This window comes from Trichoderma citrinoviride (genome assembly GCF_003025115.1).
Source record: "Trichoderma citrinoviride strain TUCIM 6016 unplaced genomic scaffold BBK36scaffold_15, whole genome shotgun sequence".
Classification (NCBI taxonomy): domain Eukaryota; kingdom Fungi; phylum Ascomycota; class Sordariomycetes; order Hypocreales; family Hypocreaceae; genus Trichoderma; species Trichoderma citrinoviride.
In genome coordinates this window covers 191914-212788 of record NW_020194723.1, presented here as the reverse complement: position 1 = coordinate 212788, position 20875 = coordinate 191914, and the positions used below count along the sequence as shown (strand labels likewise).

Genomic DNA, 20875 nt, shown 5'->3' with positions numbered 1-20875 from the left:
ACTACTATAGATTACCTTACCTAGTGCAGGCTTGTCACGTCACCATGTCTGTACCAAGTAAATTCCAGGCTGATGCCCGACATTTCAGCTGCTCCTGTGCAGAAACTACTACTACTACTACTACTACTACTACTACTACTACTGCTACTACTACTACTACTACTACTACTACCAAAACTTGACCCCTGGTCGTGTTTTACCCCAGCTGTCCTTTATTGCCGTCTCCCCTGCATCGAGAGTTTCGGGTTTTGTATAAGGCCGGGGAGGCCTGTCTTCGATACCCAAAGTATCCAGGGAAGAGAGACGGAACAAGCGTCCGCCTCTCAGGCGTCAAATCGCTTGTCGACTCCCGCTCATCATTATACCACTTCTTGGCGCTTTCTGCTCGTCGTGCGAAGCATCGGTATGAGTCTGTCGACCCTGACTTGGCTCCCTGAGGATCAATCACCGCGCCCATCAAAAGCAAGCTGACTTCGCTCGAGCGGATGTGACTACATACATACTACACAGCCGAAGTGCGAGCAAGAATCACACTGATTGCGACGTCCTTCATGGCCAATGCCAGTATCAGATGAAAAGGAAACCCTCCTGCGTCACCCCTTTGTAAACGATGCCGTCTTCTATTGGCCGCCTAATAATCCTGCCGCCCCCCCTCCTCACCCTCCCCCCCCTTGCCCTGCACCCGGCCATATACAAATCTGGGCAACAATATACATGGCACGGAAAAGAGACAGAGTGGCTTCGCGCGGCTGAGACCGCCCTATTCCCTTGCTGACGGCAGGATCTGATTCGACGTCATTGACATATTGATCGCGGGAAATAATCAGGCTTCGGACTAGGACCAGCAAAGACGGGAGGCTTGAGCTGAGTCTTTGGATATCCGGCTCTGTGGCTTCGACTATTCTCGCGTCATACAATCTTTCGCTAAGGGGTCCTGGATCGGGCGCAATTCGAACCGGATCCGATCCGGAAGACAGGGGTTCATCCTTTATACTTGAGCGTGCAGCCACTGAACATCAAAGGCTTGGGGGAAGTAAGATTCGATACATTCGTAGTGTCGACAGAGGCGTGGCCAACCCTGGAGATTGCCGAGCCCCTGGACAGGCAACTCTGTACTTGATGGCCATGTAGGTAAGGGCACAATGGCATCGGTTTGTCAAGGTGTAGCTTGCGGCCATAGAAGGGAAAAAAAAAAAGAAAGGGCAGAATATTTTCAAATACGAATGGGCAACTCGTAACGGCGCCGAATGTTCCTTGCTGCAGCGGCATGTCACAGGAGCGGGCCGGTCAGCCTCACAACCCTGGGCTTGCATGCATGATTCATGGCGGAATCAGATGCTACCCTGAGCCAAAGGATTGCTACTACTACCACTACCATCACCACTGTCACGGTTATTCCAGGGAGGTATGAGGTCCAAGTAATGGTACCGAGGCCCGAGAAGACAGCAATTGCATTGTGTTGTAGGGTTGTCCATCGTCGCCTCTCCATCAGGGTCTCAGTACCGTCCTTGGCAGCATCGCTGGGTGTCGAACTGCTTAGCTGAGGCTTACTTGCTCCAGCAAGGGAGTCAGACGAGGGCATACGATGACGTCTCTTATCCCTTTTCAACATTGTACCAAGCTGGGCATTGACGATGCTTACACCAGCAGAAGGATCAGACACAGCTGAGTCCATGCTTACAAAGGAGCACATGTGCCCAAGCAGAGAGTGGTATGCCGTTGCTCTGCCCAGTGTTATTACGCACAGCCTTGCAGCGATTACGAGACACTGGGATTCGGTCATACTTCATTATAACATTTGACGCTCCCAGCATGAGCCCAAATCAACCCAAACGGCCCCCAAAGCAGCAATGTCTGGGGATCTATAAATACAATTGCGTGTAGATGTACAATGTCGCTCTCGGCATCCAGGATAAGCACCCCCCGAGGCTTGCTCTCAAGCAGGTATCCTGCGTAATCTCGCCTACTTGAGCTTCCAAACGCCGCAGAAAATCCAGGCTCATGCAGCCTCTATCGCTTGACCCAAGCAGGCATCTTCCGGGCCTTGACATGTCCATGCTTCTTTCTCTCCACTGTCCTGGGATCTCGCGTGATGCAGCCAGCTAGATGCGGGAGATGCAGCGTTAGCAACCATTGTGGAAGCCGAAAACGAGAGAGAAGAAAGAACAGAAGAAGGCGGAGATAAACAAGCCGAACAGTCCGGAAAGTGTCACGGAACATACCTCTTCGTAGAGCCGTTTTCAATGCCGGCTCGTGAGCGACCAGCGCCTTTGCAACAGCCAGTGTGATTGCCTCGGCCTGTCCTGTCGTGCCGCCTCCCTCAACCAAGGCCCAAACGTTGTACTTGTCCAGCCTTTCCGTAGCAGTGAGGGCCCAGACTGCGCTTTCGCGGTCGTGCACGCGGCCAAACGCCTCGCTCAGCGTCTTGCCGTTGACCAGAATCTCCCCAGTGCCCTCCACGACAAAGGCGCGGGCCGTTGACTCCTTTCTCTTGCCCACGCCGACGGCTCGCCCGAATTTGTCGATTGTGATGGGGTTGGGCATGTTCAGGAACGGGTTGATGTCTCTGGTAAACTCCGTCAGGGCCACCTTGACCTCGTGCGGCCGCAAGCTGGGCTCGATGAGGTTCAGGCGCTTGGCCACCCGCATGACCTTTGCGTAATGTGACGCCTTGATGGGCTCTCCCATCTGTGCCCGCATCTCCTCCAGCTTCGTCCACGGCATCTGCGGCGCCTCGCTGGGAGGCACCGTGGGCAGGTGGTTGTACTTGGTGAGCAGCTTGGAGATTCCGATGTATAAGTCGTTGAACTGAGGCTCTCGCGAAAAGTATGACGGCGTTGCCGGCACGACTCGGGCATGTGTGACGCCTTGGTACGGGATCGGAACAGACGCGGCGGCTTCAACGTCGAGGCTGGGAGACGTCGTCTTTTGCGAGTCGCTGGTTATTGAGCGGATGGCGAGTGGGAAGCTCGATCGCGCAAGCATTGCCGACCGCCATTGAGCGGCGGCCGTTGAGCCTGCGCACCTTGCGTGCCGCAGGCCGGTTGCGATGGTCGCCATTGTTGCCGGGCGTCGGTCGAGGGTTGATTCGAGCAGCGACGTTTCGCTCTTGGAACCACAGAAACTTGAATCTTTTCCCCCACGATAACCTCGCCTGCTGAACCTGCGGCATTGAGCCGGCGAATCACGTGCAGATAAGAGCAGCTGATTGGTGCAAGTACATAGTAGTAGTACGAGTATACCAGCCACGGACTAGCCACAAAAGCCCACTCGTGTCCTTGCTTGACGCTGCTTCACCAGCCACCGCGGGGCACAACTGCATCCCCTCATTAAAAAAAAAATTCCTCTATCGCCCCGTTCTTCTTCTCTTCCCTTCTTCTCCCAAGCTCAAACACTCTTGTCCAGCATCACGACATCAGTCAAAATGGCCTTCGGAACCCTCTTCACCACCAACGTTCGTCTCCCTCTGCATTCAACCCGCTGCTCTGCGCTAGTTCAACCTGCTCACCTTTCCGTGTCGTACAGGACCAGCCTCGTGCCGTCGCCACCAAGGCCGTCGCCAAGGCCAACGGCCTCGACCTGAACATCTCCCTTGTTGAGGCCGGCAAGCCCACCGCTGAGCACCTCAAGGCTCACCCTCTGGGCAAGTTCCCTGCCTTCCTCGGCGAGGATGGCTTTGCCCTGAGCGAGAGCATTGCTATTGCCATCTACGGTATGTGTCTTGCTCCATCTTTGACGTCTTCCTCAGCCCCTCCCCTGCGACCTGGCTCTTCGCGGCCTTCGCAACATGATGATTGTATTTTAGTTATCCCTGTCTGAAAGAATTGTTTAAAACTTTTCCTGTGTTGATAACGACAACTTCTGATCCTGCACTTTCTTTACTTTTCAAATCTCGAGTTTCTTGAGTCACAAGGTGTTTGGTACTCTACTAACACCGTGATACAGTCACCTCCCAGAACGAGAAGACCACCCTTCTCGGCAAGACCAAGCAGGAGTAAGTCGCACATCTCTCACACCTATTCAATCATGCCACAAGTCTAACAGACGACCAGCTACGCTTCCATTCTGCGATGGATGTCCTTCTTCAACTCCGAGGTCACCACCAACATCGGCACCTGGGTCAAGCTCCTGACTGGCGTCCTTCCCTACAACAAGAAGACCGTCGACGACACCGCCAAGGAGGTTGGCCGTGCTCTTGACGCTGTTGAGGAGCACCTCACCCACCACACCTACCTCGTTGGCGAGCGCATCACCCTGGCTGATCTCTTCAGCGCTCCCCTCCTCAACCGCGGCTTCCAGAAGTTCTTCGACAAGCAGTGGCGCCAGCAGCACCCCGCTGTCACCCGCTGGTACGAGACCATCGTCAACCAGCCCATCTACACTGCCGTCGCTGAGAAGGTTGCCTTCATCGACACCCCCGTCCTCACCAACACCGCTCCCAAGAAGGCTGAGCAGCCCAAGGCTGCCGCCGCCCCCAAGCCTGCTGCTGCTCCCAAGCCCGCCGCTGAGGAGGAGGAGGTCGCTGCCCCCAAGCCCAAGCACCCCCTCGAGGCCCTGCCCAAGGCCTCCATTCCCCTCGACGAGTGGAAGCGCCAGTACTCCAACAACGACACCCCCGTTGCCCTCAAGTGGTTCTGGGAGAACATGAACTTTGAGGAGTACTCCCTGTGGAAGGTTGCCTACAAGTACAACGATGAGCTTACCATGACTTTCATGTCCAACAACCTCATCGGCGGCTTCAACAACCGTCTGGAGGCTTCTCGCAAGTACCTCTTCGGCTGCGCCTCCGTCTACGGAGTCAACGACGACTCCGTCATTGAGGGTGCCTTTGTCATCCGCGGCCAGGAGTACCTGCCCGTCTTCGACGTCGCTCCCGACTACGAGAGCTACGAGTTCACCAAGCTCGACCCCAGCAAGCCTGAGGACCGTGCCTACGTTGAGGCTCAGTGGTCTTGGGACAAGCCCGTCGTTGTCAACGGCAAGGAGTACCCCCACGCCGACGGCAAGGTCTTCAAATAAAGAACCACAGTGGAAGGGGATGACGATTTACAAGCCATGAAGTGATGATGGGTTCTGGGTAAATAGGGATTCGAAGGGAATGAATGATGATGATACACCATGCCTGAGCAGTCTTGTGTGTACAAGGCCAGCGGGCTCAGCACCGCACCAAATCAAAATACAAAGCCGTAAAACATGTCTATCTGTTCGTGCTCATTCTTCGTGTGTCTATTGCGTGACGAGAATGCGGGGTATCTAGAAAAGTACTATGAAAGGTGTATGCTCTGGACAGGCAAAAGGGAGTATGCTTGCAGAGAGCGTACGAATCTATATAAAAGGCATAAGCCTCAAAACTTGAGGCTTGCTCTCTATCATGCCACGCCATTGTCTTCCTGCGACTGCGGTAGTCTATACTTGGGGTCGATTCCAAAAGGATGATGCCGTATGTAGCTGCTGATGTTGGCCTGATAGCAGAGCGCGTTCAGGTAGTCGTGGACCTGGGGCAGCACGTCGGGGGGCTCGTTGGCGAGGCCCTCGAACTCGGGCAGCTGGAGGATGTTGTAGGGCTCGCTGCGGCCCTTTTCGGCCGAGTCGTCGACGAGTACCGTGTTAGTCTGGTCCCAGCGCTGGCCATGGGCGGCGGCAGGGTGCGAGGCGGCGACCTGGGGGTCGTTCCAGATGCTCGACAGGCGCTTGTAGCACTGGACGCGCGACGAGTAGTCGGCGGGCGAGAGGCCGAAGCGGTCGCGGCCCCAGATGACGACGCACTTTGCGCGCTGCTCGGGGGAGAGCAGCTGCGAGACCATCTTGTCGACGTTTTCGGGGCGGGCCGACGACCAGATGGCGACGTGGAAGGTGTCGACGCAGTAGTCGAGGAACTGGCGCGCGTGGGGGCGCTGGATGAAGTTGAACGGGTTGCGCTTGTTGGGGCGGTACAGCAGCGTGCCGTTGAGGTCCATGATGACGAGGATGCGGCGCGGCTGGCGGAGGGCGACGGGCTGCGCGAGGGAGGTCTTGATGTAGAGGGGCGTGGGTTCCGGGACGCCGCCGGATGCCGCGCTGGGGGCGACGCGCTCGTCTCGGGGGAGGTTTCTGGGAGCGTTGGAGGGAGGTGTGGCGGTGAAATTATCCGGAGTCAGGTTGTTGAAGAAATTGTTGTGAAAGTTGTTCATCAAGTCGAAGCCGAAGTTGTTCGGATAGTTGAAGTTTGAGCCGAAGTTGTTGGGATAGGTGAAGTTGGGGCCAAAGTTATTCGGGTTATTGAAGTGGTGGAAGCTGCAGGCAGAGATCGATCAGTAACTCATCTTCTAGAATCAGGTTATAGAGAGAAAAAAGGAGCAATACAGCTTAACGTACCCATACTGGCCGGGAGCTGGCGCAGGACCAGAAGCCGGCGCATTTGCCGAGCGACTCGCGGCAGCCTCCGCCTCGGCCAGCGCTCTCCTCGCCTTTGCCTTCTTGTTCTCCTTTTTGGCTTTTCGCGGTGGCACGTACGGCGCCTTGGGCTTTGGCTGAGGAGGAGGGTGAGCCGCCGTTGCGCCGCCGACGAGGACGCCTTCCGAGGTCGCTGCAATCGCATGGGGAGACGCCAGATTGTTAAGCAGGGTCAGCCCTGGGATTTGTATGCTTTGGGGCTGCATTTTCCCGGGCCCCTTGTTGCTTCCCTGCTCGCTTGTTGCAAAAAAATGGTAGTTGGCCGTGGTCGCAGGGCGTAAAGCGAGCGGCGGGAGAAGATCTGGGTTCTCACGGATCTTTGGCGAGGGCGCCTTGGACGGAGGAGGTTGTCGTGGGGGAAGATTGCGGGGAGGAAATTGCCCGTCTTTGCTGGAAGAAGAATGCGTTCGGAAAGGAGTAGCTGGGAGGGCGCGTACGTAGCAGTAGCAGCCAGGCCTTGAGACTATCGTGCGTCGCCACATCAAGCGCTGCTTCGAGCTTCGCGACTTGACATACCCTTACCGAAGCTGGGAAAGTTGCTGAGGATTGCGCTTTGTTTGTGCCGCTACTAGCAGAGGCGATGGGGAATTTTGGTGTTGAATTGGAATTTTGGACGATAGGCCCCACACGCATGCTGGTTACTTGCATAGCGTATTGACCAAGGCCATGTAGCGGGCCAAGACACGTTATCGATAAGATAGGCTCCAGAAAAATAATTTGTTGGCATGAGATTGCTGCAGCTTAGTATCGTTCGTATGGTGAAGTTATCTAGTTATCGGCATAACCACCATTCCTTCGACATCGTCCCCAGCCCCCAACAATGTCTTCCAAAAGAAAGCTCGGCGCCTCGCTCCTCGAACGCCGAGTAAAAGCTCGGCGCGAAGAAGATTGGGAGGAGCCAGAACTGAGTGCCAGCAACGACGCGTCGGGCTCAGAGGTGTCAAAAGAGGAAGTCGACAGCGATGATGAGGAGGACCAAGACTCCGAAGCAGAGTCTGGCTCAGAAGTATGGCAAATATTCCAAACAGGCAAACAATTTTCTACAATGGTTCTACGATTTGCTAATCTGAAAATTGCTCTGTACAGTCTGAAGAAGAGGCCGAGGAAGACAATGAGCCGAAAACAGACTTCTCGTCAATCTCCTTTGGCGCATTAGCTCGCGCAGCAGCCAGTTTACCACCGCCCGACAAGAAACGGAAAAAGGCCGCCGCCGAAGCCGGCAAGGGCAAGGACGAAGCACCACCAGCAGCAGCCCACCCGTCAAAAGACACGCTGAGACGGGAGGAAAAGAAGAAGGGTCGGATCGACACATCATCGAAGCGAAGCTCCAAGCACGCGCCGCAGGAAATGACGTCCAAGAAGCCCGTCAGCCGGCGCCGCGAGATCCTGCCCGACCCCCGCCGCAAAGCCCGCGACCCGCGCTTCGACGCCCTGACGGGGAAGCTCGACGAGGCCAAGTTCGCCAAGAACTACGCCTTCCTGGACGAGTACCGCGAGAAGGAGATGGCGGACCTGCGGGCGCAGATCAAGAAGACCAAGGACCCCTACGTCAAGGAGGACCTGAAGCGGCAGCTGCTGTCGATGGAGTCCAAGAAGAAGGCCCGCCAGCAGAAGGAGGAGGAGGCAAGGCTGCTGGCGGAGCACCGCAAGAAGGAGAAGGAGCTGGTGGCGCAGGGCAAGCAGCCGTTCTACCTGCGCAAGAGCGAGCAGAAGAAGCAGCTGCTGCTCAACAGGTATGCAAGCATGAGCAAGGGGCAGGTCGACAGGGCGATCGAGCGCAAGCGCAAGAAGGTGGCGGGCAAGGAGAAGAAGGAGTTGGCTCACCTGGAGAGGGTGTCGAGACGTCATTAGAGCGGGTGCCGCGCCCGTTTACCCACATGTCCATCATGTACTGTAATGTGTTATGACAACAGACACTGTAATGTTTGTACTTGTTCTTGGATTTCCTGGGTATCAAGGCACTACCGGTTCTCTTCACCTACCATTCCATCTGGGGTTGTCTACGTGGTTGAGCACCAACGCGGATAATGCTGGGAGTTGGAAGAAGCAATTTTCCCACGAATGGATACCAACAAGCAGCCTTCATCGCCGATTTGAGACTCAGCAACTTCATACAAGTAATAACAAACGTAGGGAATTAAGTTTAGAGGCTTGCAGAAGCAAAAGCCCGCTTGGATCGCAGATCCCTCGCCCCCTATCCCAGCTTTTGCGTCACAGGCTGACTTGCTCGAATTGAAGTTTTAGCGATGGCTTCAAACTAAAGGCTCCCCTGAGGTCATTGGTCCCCTAACTTGATCGCCTTGATGACGAGAAGCAAGTTGCTGCTGCTGCATCCTGCCAGCATAGCGCTGACTTGCATTTGCATCTGTGATCTGGTCAAAGCATGTCATGGGCTTACCTGGAAGTCGACATGTCAACTTCCACTTTGTCTGAAGTCAATGGACGTCGATGACTGTCGACCAAAACCCCAAAAGCGGCCCTTCCCTGCAAGGGCTTTTAGAACCAAACGCCAATGGGTAAGAAGTAATGCTGTATCACGATAAGCCTGATGAGAAGCTGCAGATAGAAAGGACGCAGTTGAGTTGCCACTTCGTCACAGCCGGGGATATGACGCTCCATGCGAGTCTGATGCAACTCTAGCGGTCTTCATCGACCGATAGATACTTACGGTAGGTATGTTGATGGCCAGGATTCGGACGCCAGTTTCATCATAGCAATCAATGAATAGCTCAAGGCAGGTTCCAAGGTAAATGAGACTTCTCGTCTTCTGGAAGGGACCCCTTCCTGCCTTCGATACAAGACAGGCGTAGCCTCGTGTGGTGCTCACAGATAGTATCTAGACTTGCCTTGAATGGGGGCAAAAAGCAGGGTCGCGCAACGTCATACTTGGCCATGCGAGCATGACGTGGATGGCATTCTCCTCACTCATCGCACCCCCCCACAAGCATCATTTGCATGGTGCTGTTGTGCTGGGAATGGCCTCGTTTCCAGCTGCTCAGGAAATCCGCCGTCTTGTTGGCAACAGCTCAACCTTGAAGATGACACAGAATGATGCCGGCGATTCTATTGTTACTGATGCTGTTGCATGGTTCGTATCTAGTATTCCGGATGGGGCAATACTAGCTTTTCTTGCACAACAGGGGCATGAGGGCCAGAGCGGTTCGTTGAGGCCATGATCGCCGCCTGTATGTAAGTGCCAACTGTATGCTGAATCCAGAGTAGTGAAGGGAGTAACAAACCGCTCACTCACCTGTCGTGCTTTACCGAGACGCAGCGCAGATGTCAAGAGAAAAGGGGTCCATGTTGGTGGCGTGGGGTGGATCATCACCTCCTTGTAGGTGTAGATGAATAAAATACGCGGTTATGGCCACACGAGATCTGGGAGACGACACATGGAAGCGTCGGATCGAGAAGCGCTGGTTGGCCTGGAGAGACGCCTCGATCCACACAGACGTCGAAACCTCGCGGATGGTGCCGTGCAACAAGGTGAGCCTCATGAGAGCAACTGAAAATAAGGATTAACTACTAGTACTAGTAGTGTTAGTCCAGTCTCCATCCAAAGCTTGGGGAAATGATGCGATGGTCGGCAAAAGCTTGGTTTGCTTGGCACAGGGAACCATGTCGAAGAGTCAGCACGTCGATCTCGGGCCTGTGACGCAGGAACCTTGAAGCTTGCTCGAGGCTTGCTCGAGGTGGATCCCAATGATTCAAACATGCATCCGGACGTCGTTTGGATTTCGTACGTACACCGTGTGAGGTGTACAGTGATAGAAGCTCGCGTCAACTGAGCACTGGGCAGTTTTGCTCGTCCTGGCCGCCGAGGCAGGTAACCAGGGGCTGGCTGCAAGGCCGAAAGCTCGACGATCATGAAGACCAGTGCAAACACCCTCACGAGAGGGCAGCCCTCCATGTGCTGCCCCAAGCGTACCGTTATGCCGTCGAGAGAACTTCCCTGTGGAGCTTGTGACGGAGGAGGCGAAAACGTCGCCCAGTTCGAGCAGCGTTTTCACACCTGCATCACCGTCACCGTTTCTCGCTGTGGGGTCGCGGATGACATCACGCACGGTGGCTTCAGTTGAGCGTCCAGCCGGTTTCTACTGCTGATTCGATGGCACGGGACCTACAGTACGGTTGCCATGGCAGACAGGACCCTCGCCGTACTGTTGCCCTCCTTGTGCCCTTTGTGACTTCATCCGGCGAGAGCGCCGGGCCATGTGAGAAGGCGGAATCGGATGCGAGCAGGCGGATCTGGGCTTCTGCCGCTGTGGTCCTTGTGAAGGTCGCGAAGAACTCTTTTCGAAAAGAGTCATGTCCGTGTAATCGGAAGTGGCGCCGTTCGGATCTCGATGCGTGAAGTTTGTTGAGATTAACCACAAAACGGACGGCAAATGAGCACCGTATGTATGTTAGGCCTGGCTAGGGACAATGCGGCCGAGCTTCCTAGATAGATAGTCTCGTAGCATGCAAAACGGCAACACTCAATTGGTGTTCCAAGGAGTTGAGATGTTGATCGTATCTGTCCGCATCACCTCATTTTCTGGGGATCCGCGGCCGTGCACAGCGTCTACAACTAGCTGCATATTGCTTCGATATTTCGGCCAATAGCCCAGTGTAAATTGCCAAAAGCCCTGGTTTCCCTCATTGACGGATGCCAGACCAAGGTGAGAAGACAGTACAGACGACGATATGCTGTGAATGTACCGGAAGTCGCACGTCTGGCTGCAGGTCTGTCAATCTGCGTATGTACCACAGAGGGCCTCGAATATCTCAGGGTCTATCCGTAATAGTGGCAGTATTCGACTATGGTAAGATGCGTACGGGTTGTCGGCCAATGGGTGCACCTTGTCTTGGATAAAAGTAGCGTGTTAGTCGTGCCATTACCGCATCGCCTTGAGTTGAATCATTGGAGCGTCTAGTCGCAAGCCGTCATGAGCAACGAGAGCGGGGACCGAAGTAATACTTCGCATGCGCGAGTAACCAATTGGCTGAGACGTCACCGTATTTCCAATTCCTGGCAGATGGGCACCACAGTAGGGTGATTCGCGTAGTCACGGTAGGATGCTGGGGTGCGTGGACGGAATAGATTCTGCAGAGTGCCTATCCGCACCCGAAACGGCCTTCGAAGCGGGCAAAGCGAAGCGGCACGACATCCGCGTGACGAGCATGACGATTCCGCCAGGGGTTTCCGGCAGGCAAACCTGGGCCGTTTCTGCTCATTTTCCAAGGCCTGCTGCAAGACGATCCTTCCGTACTGTCCTGTACGGTAGCTGCACCCTGGGGCCACCGTTTTCGCCTGTCCTCCCCCAGAACTTGGAAGAGCGTCTTTGCACACATCTCCACCGTACAGGACAGTACGCAGTGGCATGCAGAGGGACAATCCCCATCTCACTGGGCCGCTCCACTATGATTGTGGTGGCGTGGGCCTTAGCAGGACCCTGAGCGAAACAGCAGCCCATCCGGCCCAAAAGGATGCTGAGCTCATGCGGAGGGAGTGCGAGCGGCGGTGGAGGCGTCTAGGACCGATGGGGATTGCGAGGCGATTATCAGCATCCTCGCGGGTGGCCAACGGGCAGCATCGAGCAGGGAACAGGCCCATGTCGACTGTGCTACTGCAGCGCTTATTAGCAGGCTGTACTCCGTACGCCATTTTCACCTGCGCTACCGTCGGTTGATGCGTCCAGATGCCGATCAGCTCGTCTGCTTGGAGGTGTTTGGGGAGGCCGTTTGGGCGTGCGGAGGGGCGTGGAAGGGGGTGAGGGCTTGTCCTGTGTGTGGTGCGTGTGTGGTGGGTGGAAGGCATGGGGTCTTTAGGGCAGAGACGCAAAGAAGGGGAGAATACGCAGCAAAGAGGTGATGATTGTCAAGACCCCTTGTCTCGTCATGCCACTGTAGGGGTTCGAGCCGTTGTTTCTAGTCGGGCGAGATGCATGGCGCTGGTGGTTCTCGGAGGTCGAATGAGGGGGGAGAATTGGGTGGAGGGCCTTGGATGTGAGATTTATAAAAAGACCCTGAGATCCGCGTCTGGGCCTCGCTCCTTCTCATTCTGCCTCGCCACGACAGCATCTGTGCTTCCTTTTGTCGCAGCCTTGTCTAGATCTGATTCTCTTGTAATACGTCATCGACGCCCTGCTCCAGCCTTGCCTGCCCATCTCACCTTTTACTCGTATCTATATCAACCTCAATTTTCTCCTGTCGAACAGTTCATACTCGACATCAACTACCTTTTTAACGATTATCCTCCGCGTCTACTCCACCAACCACACCTCTACTCAAAACCTTAATCTCAACTATTGATTCATCTTGAATCTCTCGATCCAAACTCGCTCAACCTCTACTCAACTCAAACAACCAACCTTACATAGCAACACTCAAACTTCAACTTTAAACCATGATGCCAGGCTCACAAGACCACTTCAACGTCTCCATGCCCCAATCTCCCCCTCCTCCGCAGAGCATCTCCAGCTACTCCCGCTTCATCCACGACCATACAAAACGCCAGATGCAGGCCTTTGGCGGCCAGTCATCGACAAGTTCTGGCTCAAGAAACCGATCGTCTGTCGGCACATCAATGACGAACGGAACGGCTCCCACGATGTAGTTCCGAGTTCGATCCTGCGGGTGTCCAAAAGCAAAATGGGGGCGTCATGTCCAGCGGTTTCTTCTATTTGATTTCGAGCGTCTTTCGATTGCCGCGCGCTTCTATTCGCTTGACTCGCCATCACAAGCAAGTTTGCCAACCATAATGCAGCCAACTACTCCTGTGGTACGGCCCGGACAGCCCAGCAGCAGAACCATTATCACGGCATATACCAATGCCAGTATAGACACATATCTTTTTCCACCACAAACACGGACTTTGCAATATACAGCCGAAAAGCAACTTGTTGCGTCACTCCGATGACGAGCCGACTCGAGCCATTCGCTAGTTCGTCGCTCGCTTTAATTCACTGCTCTTTTTAACGAATTCCTATGATACACGCATGGCGTTGGATGGGGTTGGGATGGAAGATACATTCGCTGGGGTCTGAAGGTTTTTTTTGGTATTCTGGTATATACACGGTTAACCGGAAAGGCGAAGGGGGTTGGGCTATATCAGGCTGTTAAAGCCACCGTACATGAATGATAATAGCAGCTATCGATGCATAATGAAACTGTTTGAGTTTCCAATTCAAGCCGATCGTGCATGCTCAACTCTAAAACCAGCTGTCCCAGCCAGTTGTGTAGAAGCCAGGTGACTGTTTTGAGTAAGAGAATTGTCAAGTAGTGTTTTATTATGAACCTCAAGTATGTCTCTGCGCGCCTTGTGTAAACCTTCATTGCTCATCAGTTCGCAATGTAAAAATCAGAGTTGCCCTATCCCATCCATATCCCAGAGTTTGTATGCTCAAAAACCCACATTTGCCCTAACCTGTGCCCTTTCGAGGCAGTCGCTATACTCAAGAGGGCTTCTTCTTGATACCAAGCAAAGCGGCATGGTCTTTCTTCTTCTTCACAACCCTCTTGAAAGAGGGTGGAGGGGGCGGCGGTGGCATGGAACTCGTCGCTGCACTGGTGTCCGAAGAAGCTGAAGCCTCCGTTGCCTTTTCACCACCCGTCGGCGCAGAAACCTCAGCCACTTCAACAATCTCCTCCACAACGCCAGAGTTCTCTGAGTTAGGGTTCTTCAGCCGCTTAGCGGCTGCGGCGAACGCTCTTTTGGCGGCTTCTTCATCTTCTCTTTCTTGTCGTTCCCGTTCCTCGTCTCCAGAACGAATAATGACGTCTGCGAAATCCGTCCCTTCCTTTTCCGATCGGTGTATCCTCGCATTCCTTTGTCGAATCTCGTCCAGCGCATCGGCTGCTGCCATTTCGCGTCTAGCATCGGCATTCTTCGCCTCGAGATCTTCCATGGCGTTCTTCTCTTCCTCGCCCGCGGCCTCGGCCTCCTCTCGCTCCAGCCTGTCCAGCCTCTCCTCCAGCGTCTCTTCAGCCAGCTCCTTATTTCGCCACGGCTCGAACGAACGCATGGCGCCTTTGACCATGGCGTAGTCTGTGTTTCGCGGATCCGTGCGAAAGGTGATCTCGGCGCTGCATCGCGTGCACTTGATGTGGAAGAAGAGGATCTGAATGCCCAGATATTTCTCGTCCGGTCGGATTTCCTTGCGCGAGTTGAATTTGCGGCCTTTGTAGATGTATTCGCCGCAGCTCAGGCACTTCATGGAAAAGGGAGCCATGAGTCGGACGGTTTGGATTCTCGGCCCCGTGGGCTTGGGTCCCCGACGGCGGCTGATGTCGTTGGGATCGAAATCCGGGGGGTAGTATTTCTGGAGGACTTTGCGCTCAGACATTGTGGACTGTGGGACTGGATATCGCTGTTCGAAGAGGGAATGGGGATGAGGAGTTGAAGGGCCAAGATATGCTGGTCAGGGTATGGAGAAAGAAAGTTGGAGTGGCGTTGATGTAGCGACAGTACCTGAGGTAATGTACCAATTGTCAGTTCCAAGCTAAAAAGACAAGGTAATAAGGCTGAGGTAATGTCACTGGATCAATCTCGGCAGCAGATAAGGTGGCGATAAGAGATTAAGGTTCCGCCCATGCAAGGCTGAGTCGCGCCTCAGATTTGGCTCTGACAATTGCAACATCGACGCCTTGCTCCTCCATCGCACTCTCGATTTTGGCTGCTGCTGCAACGACTTGATCAGTCGGTTTCTGGTTACGCCAAGAAAATACTCGTCTTGCAGCAACAACTGCGCGATTCGGCTTCACCTCAAAAGGAAAACAACACAAGATGCCCAAAGCAGAGGTCGGCTCGACCAAACACCTGAGCAACAAGCTCAAGTCCAAAGGCCTCCAGCGCCTGCGGTGGTACTGCCAAGTCTGCGAGAAGCAATGCCGCGACGCCAACGGCTTCAAGATGCACACTCAGTCCGAGAGCCACGTGCGACAGATGCTCGTCGTCGGCGAGGACCCCAAAAAGTTCATCAACCAATACAGCGACGAGTTCCTCAAGGACTTTTTGCAGCTGCTGAGGACGGCGCATGGAGAGAAGCAGGTGCACCTGAACCAGTTCTACCAAGAATACATTGCCAACAAGGAACACATCCACATGAACGCGACCAAGTGGCCGTCGTTGACCGAGTTCGCCAAGTATCTGGGGAGGGAAGGAATATGTCGAGTGGAGGAGACGGAAAAGGGACTACACATAAGCTGGATCGACAATTCCCCCGACGCGCTCAGACGACAAGAGGCGCTGAGGAGAAAAGAAGCGCAAGATCAGGGCGACGAGGAAATCGAGCAGCGCATGATACGAGAGCAGATCAAACGAGCCCAGCAGATGGCCGGGAAACGCGATGAAGAAGACGAGGAGGAGGCGAAAAGAAGGGAGCTGAAGAGGCAAGAGGGCGAAAAGATTAAACTGTCGTTTGGGGCGAAGCCCAAGCCGGAAGACGAGCCGAAGCCGAAATCTACGCAGGATAAGCCCGAAAAGCCTGAAGACGGCGACAAGCCTGCGGAGACAAACGCAGCCGTTTCTAAGGAGGAACCTCCGAAACCAGCCACGAACAAGTCAGGATTTGGCGGAGTGTCTCTGAAGCTCGGCGAAAAGCCACAGACGAAGAATGTCTTCGCGCTGGCCAAGAAGAACGCGCTGGCTTCGGGATCGAAGAAGGGCTCTGTACTGCAGCAGCCTAAGAAGATGAGCGAGGCCGAGAGGATCATGAAGGAAGAGATGGAGAGGAAAAGGCCCAGCGGCTCCGTCGGATTCGGGATGCCCGGTGGCAAAAAGCAAAGGATGAATTAGACACGGCGCTGAGTGCATTCATGATGGGTTGGTATGGCGTTTCTCGGTCGCGGATTGCATATAGAATGGATGTATTTACAGCACGCTTGCATTTTGCACAGATACCATAAGGCCTTGGCGTAACTCACGCCAAAACACAACATGGGGGCCTAAGAGTAATCAGAGTCTATCTCTGTCTCCTTTTCCCAAGAACAATCCATATTAAAATCTTTCAGGCCTCCAATATTCGATTCCAATCTCCAAAACGCCGTGTTCGCCCGCATTGTACGCCAAATCACATATTGCTGAATTTGCCCCTTCGATTTAGGCATCCGTGTCGGTCTGCGTGCCATCTCTCCTGCAATGTCATCACATGTCAGCCTCCCTCCCGTCAAAGGCGAATCAAAAGAAAGGTCCGCAATGCGCTATACGAGTACGTACGGAATATACTGTATCCGATACTCGTCTTCCAGTGAGGACCGGATCTCGTCGGGCAGCTGGCCCGAGACCTTGATCGCGTAGAGGCCGGGCACGTAGCCGTCGAGGCGCTGCCACTTGGCGACCCACGACTTGGCGGGGTTGGCGAGCGAGATGAGGCCCTCAAAGACCTGGGAGGTGCAGCTCTCGATCTGGTCCTGCGAGCCGATGAGGTGCAGGAACTCTTCGCAGTTGGGGCATCCTTCGTCGCGGAAGCGCTGTTGGGGGGTTAGCGGACTTGGGTTCGCGTTTCTTTGGGGGGATTGAGAAAGAGAGAGAGAGGGAGAGTAGGGAGACGAACGCTGTATGTCATTACGATGGAGCAGACCATGCAGGCGCGCAGGTAGCGCTGCTGGCCGGGGGTGACGAAGTTGGACATGGTTGTGTGATGGATGTTGGGGAAGAGAGAGAGAGAGGATGAGGATGGAGTGAGTTTGGCAAGGCTGAAGTTGAAGACGGAATGGAAGTCGATGGATCCATTTGGCGGAAAGGCGCTAGTGCGGAATTGCTTCCGAGTGCGTGGGTACGTACCGCCTTGTATCCATGGAGCTCGAGTTTCCTGAGGCTTGTCTCCAGTTTGGGTTATGGAAGTGTAATCATCGTAGGAAAAAGAGCTTTGAAGTTGAAGTCACTTTTGGGCCTTATTACCGGTATAATTTACATTTCCTCTTCACGTCCCTTATCTTGCCTACTTATTAGATAGCCTAGTGGGAAGCGTTTGTGAGATAGCAAAACATCAAAGTCAAGGCCTTCGCCCCTCAGACTTACACGCTGCGTCTCACAAGGATGCATCTAAACGCAAAGATATGCAACAAACGCAATCTGGATTTTCACCCTTCACCAGCTGCCATACCGAACAACCTATTCTTAGAATCTACACCCATTGCAACACAAATCATCCTCCAAAAGATGTCCCAAGAAACAGCAGCCTCAGCCTCGCGAAGATCAACAGCACTCGATAATAAACCGAGGCTCTCCAAAACGCACGAACTCCTCACGTGCACCATCAGAGCACCGCCCTTCTCATACGTCCACCTGGAGCTCCTGACGAACCCCCCCGAGGCCGCCGTCGAGCTCGACAACCTCCAGGTCAAGTCGTACTGCACGGCTGCTCTGCGCCAGTTCCTTGGGCTGACGGGCACTGCGATCCCGCTTGACGTGCTCAAGGTCGAGGCCGCCGAGTGCTGGATCCGGGTTCCTCGAGAGGATCTCGGGGCCTTTGCCGCCGCGCTTACGGCCTGGAAGGGCTCCAGCGACGGAGGCGTCGAGTTCCTCTTACGGGTCAAGCAGTGCTCTGACTGGCTTGGCGCAATGGCTGGGAGCCACGGACAAGATCAACTGTGGAACAATTGAGGCATTGATGCTGCATAACCTAAAATACCTAATCTACACGGGGGTATATCTAAGTACTGCCTCTAAATGGCTATATTTCTTAGGTTTTTACTGTTTTTCATCTTGATACCCCTTTTGGACAACTAGATGCCAGAGACACATCCTCGAGCTCTTTCACTTCATTACTCTCCCGTCCTTTGCTCGGCTTTGAAGCCTTACATGAGAGACGACATCAGGGAGTTCTGGGCATAAGCCTGTGTATTATGTTAGGATTCAGTCTTGGAAAGCAACGGGAGACAAGCGTGGGGAAAGCTCACCATTGGCCGGATGTTCGGGTGCGGTACCGCATCGAACTGCTCAAACTTGAGCTTGTAATCAGGTCCGATGTTGATGTAAGCGCCCCTATTCTCGGTTGAATCACAATATCTCGGGGCGGAAAAGACTGAAGAGGAGAGTCTCGTTAGTTTTGCCGTGGGGAAAGTAGAACATTCGGATAGATCATCTTCCAATCAGACATGATACATACCTGTGATGCATTTGCCATCGTGCTGCACTTCGTAGCCATCCATGCGCACCTCGTGACTTCGGATGACGGCCTCCAGGCCATTGTTTTCGCAGAAGCGCTTGGTGACGTCTGGACCGAATTGCATGCCGACTCCTCGCTTGCTGGGTCCTCGGCCGGGCTCGTCTTGAGGGTCGGTCCACAGCATCTCCATCATCAGGCCCGACTGGCCGGGCTGGCGCTGTGCGTGTCGGTTAAGCTTGCGGATGTCGTCCAACGTGACCTTATCATCGGAGAATAGGCCACCGTGGAGAACCAGGTACTTGGATCCAATCAACGTCGCCAAGGCCAATGAGGAGAAGCTCTCGGAGAACAGCCTGAATATCCTGTGCAATGTGTCAGCCGGCCGTAAACACATCAGTGCCTGGCATCAAAATCCATGGGTCACCTACCTTTCGTTGTACTTGGCCTTGCATTCTCCCTCGAAGCCGTATACTTTGTTCATGTCGTCCGTCTCGTGGTTTCCTCTGTTCAAGAAGAAGTTCTTGGGCCGCAGCCACTTGTAGGCGTACAGCAATAACGCAATCTCGGTGGACCAAGACCCTCTATCGACGAAATCGCCGTTGAACAGATACCAATGCTTATCGGACGGGCTGCCATTGCGCCGGAACAGTTCCATGAGATCAAAGTACTGGCCTAGATTCGGCATCGAACGGGTCAGCGTCCTGCAATAGCCAACAACAAAGTCCTCGGCTCAATGTGTTTTGCTTACCGTGAGTGTCGCCGCAGACGGTAAGTTGGACACCTTCAGGAATGTCCACTTCCACCATTGTGGGCTCCTCGTACACGATCTTCTTGACGGCAATGAGAATCTGGTAGACGTATTTCTTGGCAATGAGCTTGCCGTTCTTGAACCGCTCAGTCATGTCGTCGATAAACTCCTGGGTCATCTCGTCTCCAAGCCGTACTCCGTCATAGCCGTCCTCTACGGCCATGTGTTCCAGGTCGAGCCCTTCCGCAGCCGAGGGCTCATCGCCCACTTCGATGGCTGCGAAGAAGGCCAATTGGCGCACAATCTTCTTGCATTCCTCCAGCTTGAGTCGCGCATCCTTGTTGTTGGGGTCTAGCCGAACGCATTCTTTAAAGTCTTCGATGGCCTCCTTAGGTCTCAGGATCGCCGTGCGCGCGAGGCCTCGGCGGAAGTATGCCTATATAACCAACGTCCATTTGTTAGCTTCCCGGTTCTTCACATGTGAATTGTTGGGGTAGCATATCGTGATTACCTTGACCAGCTTCGGATTGAGCTCGAGGGCCCTGTCAGCGTCGGCAATGGCATATCCATATGCTTCTGTCTTGATGTACGCCTAGAGAAAGAAGAAGTCACACGCCGGTTAGCCAGAATACCAAAAACGAGCCGGGGCAGTGTCGGGTGAACAAACTTGGGCTCTGTTGGTGAAGAACGTGGGCTCGGTGGGATCTGCCTCGATGGCCTTGGTGTAGAAGGTGATGGCCGTAGGGTAATCTCCCGCCGAAAACGCCTTGTTTCCTTGATTCTTGAATTCGACAGCCGTTTGCGACATGGTGAAGCCGGATGATCAGGACTGGAGCACGCGGGCAGACTGGGATAGAGGTCCGGAGAATTTGGGGTATCGCGTGCGCCAGGCCCTCGCGGGGAAGATTCGCAGGGTTCGGGAATGAGATGAGGGGGTTCGCGATGAAGAATCTATAGATCTATACAAGAAGAATGGGCTCTTGGTCGTCGTCGGCCGGCCAGCGTTACAGGCGCAGGGTTTGAAGAGGGAGAGGTAGAAATGGCTGGAGTTGGACTTTTCGCAAGAGAGCCCAAATCAAAGCCGTGCTTCCATGAGAATCGATAAAGAACTGGGGAAGCAGAAGTGGGTTCTGGATTGGGCCCAACAAGGTCGGAATGAGGAGAAGGCGAATGCCGTAGTGCAGCCTCCAGGCCTCGATGCGCCCCTCGCCCCCTGTAGGGCCTGCATGTGGCGCCGTTACCGCTGCCATGTGCCCTGTGGGTACTGCATCTCCAGCGCTGTCGCAGGCGAGTTCCAGCCACCGTCCAGCCCTAAGGCCAGCCTGTGGCCTCTGTAACGGTTTGATGGATGGCCATTGATCTAAGGGGATCGGATAGATGCATGACGTGCAAGTTCAAAGTGCGCATGAATGTACAAGTGGTGGCGAGTGGGGGCAAGTGACAAGGGCCTTGCCGTAGCGACGGCAGTAGTCGGGAGTACCGCCAACCGCACGGTACTTTAAGGTTGCTGCAAGGCGGCTCTGCCCTTGTTCGCCCATTTCGAACTTCAACTCCTGCATCATCGCGGCGGTTTTCCGCATCGTCGCCCACGAAACCAGACCAG

At 54.4% G+C, this 20875-nt stretch overlaps 9 protein-coding genes across 9 annotated transcripts; 5 read left to right on the top strand and 4 right to left on the bottom strand.

The window, feature by feature from the left end:
• Positions 1-1772: 1772 nt before the first annotated feature.
• Positions 1773-3066, bottom strand: BBK36DRAFT_1136425 (hypothetical protein). The gene is made up of 2 exons (XM_024892971.1): positions 2223-3066; positions 1773-2102 (listed from the first exon to the last, which is right to left on the bottom strand). The coding sequence occupies exons 1-2, from the start codon at positions 3058-3060 to the stop codon at positions 2011-2013; spliced, it is 930 nt and encodes a 309-aa protein (XP_024746139.1). The 5' UTR covers positions 3061-3066; the 3' UTR covers positions 1773-2010.
• A 358-nt stretch (positions 3067-3424) lies between these two features.
• BBK36DRAFT_1162600 (eEF1-gamma domain-containing protein) lies at positions 3425-5019 on the top strand (the record flags this gene model as incomplete). The annotated part of the gene is made up of 4 exons (XM_024894456.1): positions 3425-3454; positions 3526-3712; positions 3946-3994; positions 4053-5019. The coding sequence occupies 4 exons, from the start codon at positions 3425-3427 to the stop codon at positions 5017-5019; spliced, it is 1233 nt and encodes a 410-aa protein (XP_024746138.1).
• Positions 5020-5369: 350 nt separating this feature from the next.
• On the bottom strand, positions 5370-6170 carry BBK36DRAFT_60196 (HAD-like protein; the record flags this gene model as incomplete). The annotated part of the gene is made up of 1 exon (XM_024898340.1): positions 5370-6170. One exon carries the CDS (start codon positions 6168-6170, stop codon positions 5370-5372), a length of 801 nt encoding a protein of 266 aa, XP_024746137.1.
• Positions 6171-7252: 1082 nt separating this feature from the next.
• BBK36DRAFT_60203 (DUF947-domain-containing protein) lies at positions 7253-8283 on the top strand (the record flags this gene model as incomplete). Its single annotated transcript, XM_024898341.1, has 2 exons — positions 7253-7438; positions 7549-8283. 2 exons carry the CDS (start codon positions 7253-7255, stop codon positions 8281-8283), a joined length of 921 nt encoding a protein of 306 aa, XP_024746136.1.
• A 1197-nt stretch (positions 8284-9480) lies between these two features.
• BBK36DRAFT_1144357 (hypothetical protein) lies at positions 9481-10101 on the top strand (the record flags this gene model as incomplete). Its single annotated transcript, XM_024893671.1, has 4 exons — positions 9481-9520; positions 9582-9617; positions 9809-9918; positions 9982-10101. 4 exons carry the CDS (start codon positions 9481-9483, stop codon positions 10099-10101), a joined length of 306 nt encoding a protein of 101 aa, XP_024746135.1.
• A 3757-nt stretch (positions 10102-13858) lies between these two features.
• On the bottom strand, positions 13859-14759 carry BBK36DRAFT_146860 (DUF572-domain-containing protein; the record flags this gene model as incomplete). Its single annotated transcript, XM_024897542.1, has 2 exons — positions 13859-14003; positions 14070-14759. 2 exons carry the CDS (start codon positions 14757-14759, stop codon positions 13869-13871), a joined length of 825 nt encoding a protein of 274 aa, XP_024746134.1. The 3' UTR covers positions 13859-13868.
• A 440-nt stretch (positions 14760-15199) lies between these two features.
• On the top strand, positions 15200-16210 carry BBK36DRAFT_1162596 (hypothetical protein; the record flags this gene model as incomplete). Its single annotated transcript, XM_024894455.1, has 1 exon — positions 15200-16210. The coding sequence occupies one exon, from the start codon at positions 15200-15202 to the stop codon at positions 16208-16210; it is 1011 nt and encodes a 336-aa protein (XP_024746133.1).
• A 303-nt stretch (positions 16211-16513) lies between these two features.
• Positions 16514-17048, bottom strand: BBK36DRAFT_146850 (transcription-elongation factor; the record flags this gene model as incomplete). The annotated part of the gene is made up of 3 exons (XM_024897541.1): positions 16514-16547; positions 16631-16884; positions 16968-17048. 3 exons carry the CDS (start codon positions 17043-17045, stop codon positions 16514-16516), a joined length of 366 nt encoding a protein of 121 aa, XP_024746132.1.
• Positions 17049-17575: 527 nt separating this feature from the next.
• BBK36DRAFT_1172106 (hypothetical protein) lies at positions 17576-18019 on the top strand (the record flags this gene model as incomplete). Its single annotated transcript, XM_024895683.1, has 1 exon — positions 17576-18019. One exon carries the CDS (start codon positions 17576-17578, stop codon positions 18017-18019), a length of 444 nt encoding a protein of 147 aa, XP_024746131.1.
• Positions 18020-20875: the final 2856 nt, after the last annotated feature.

Excerpts from the sequence above, each read along its gene's own strand:
- BBK36DRAFT_1136425 (XM_024892971.1), bottom strand. The coding sequence starts at position 3,060 with ATGGCGACCATCGCAACCGGCCTGCGGCACGCAAGGTGCGCAGGCTCA. Across the intron at positions 2,103-2,222 it reads GAAAACGGCTCTACGAAGAG|CTGGCTGCATCACGCGAGAT; the intron begins GTATGTTCCGTG and ends TCCCGCATCTAG.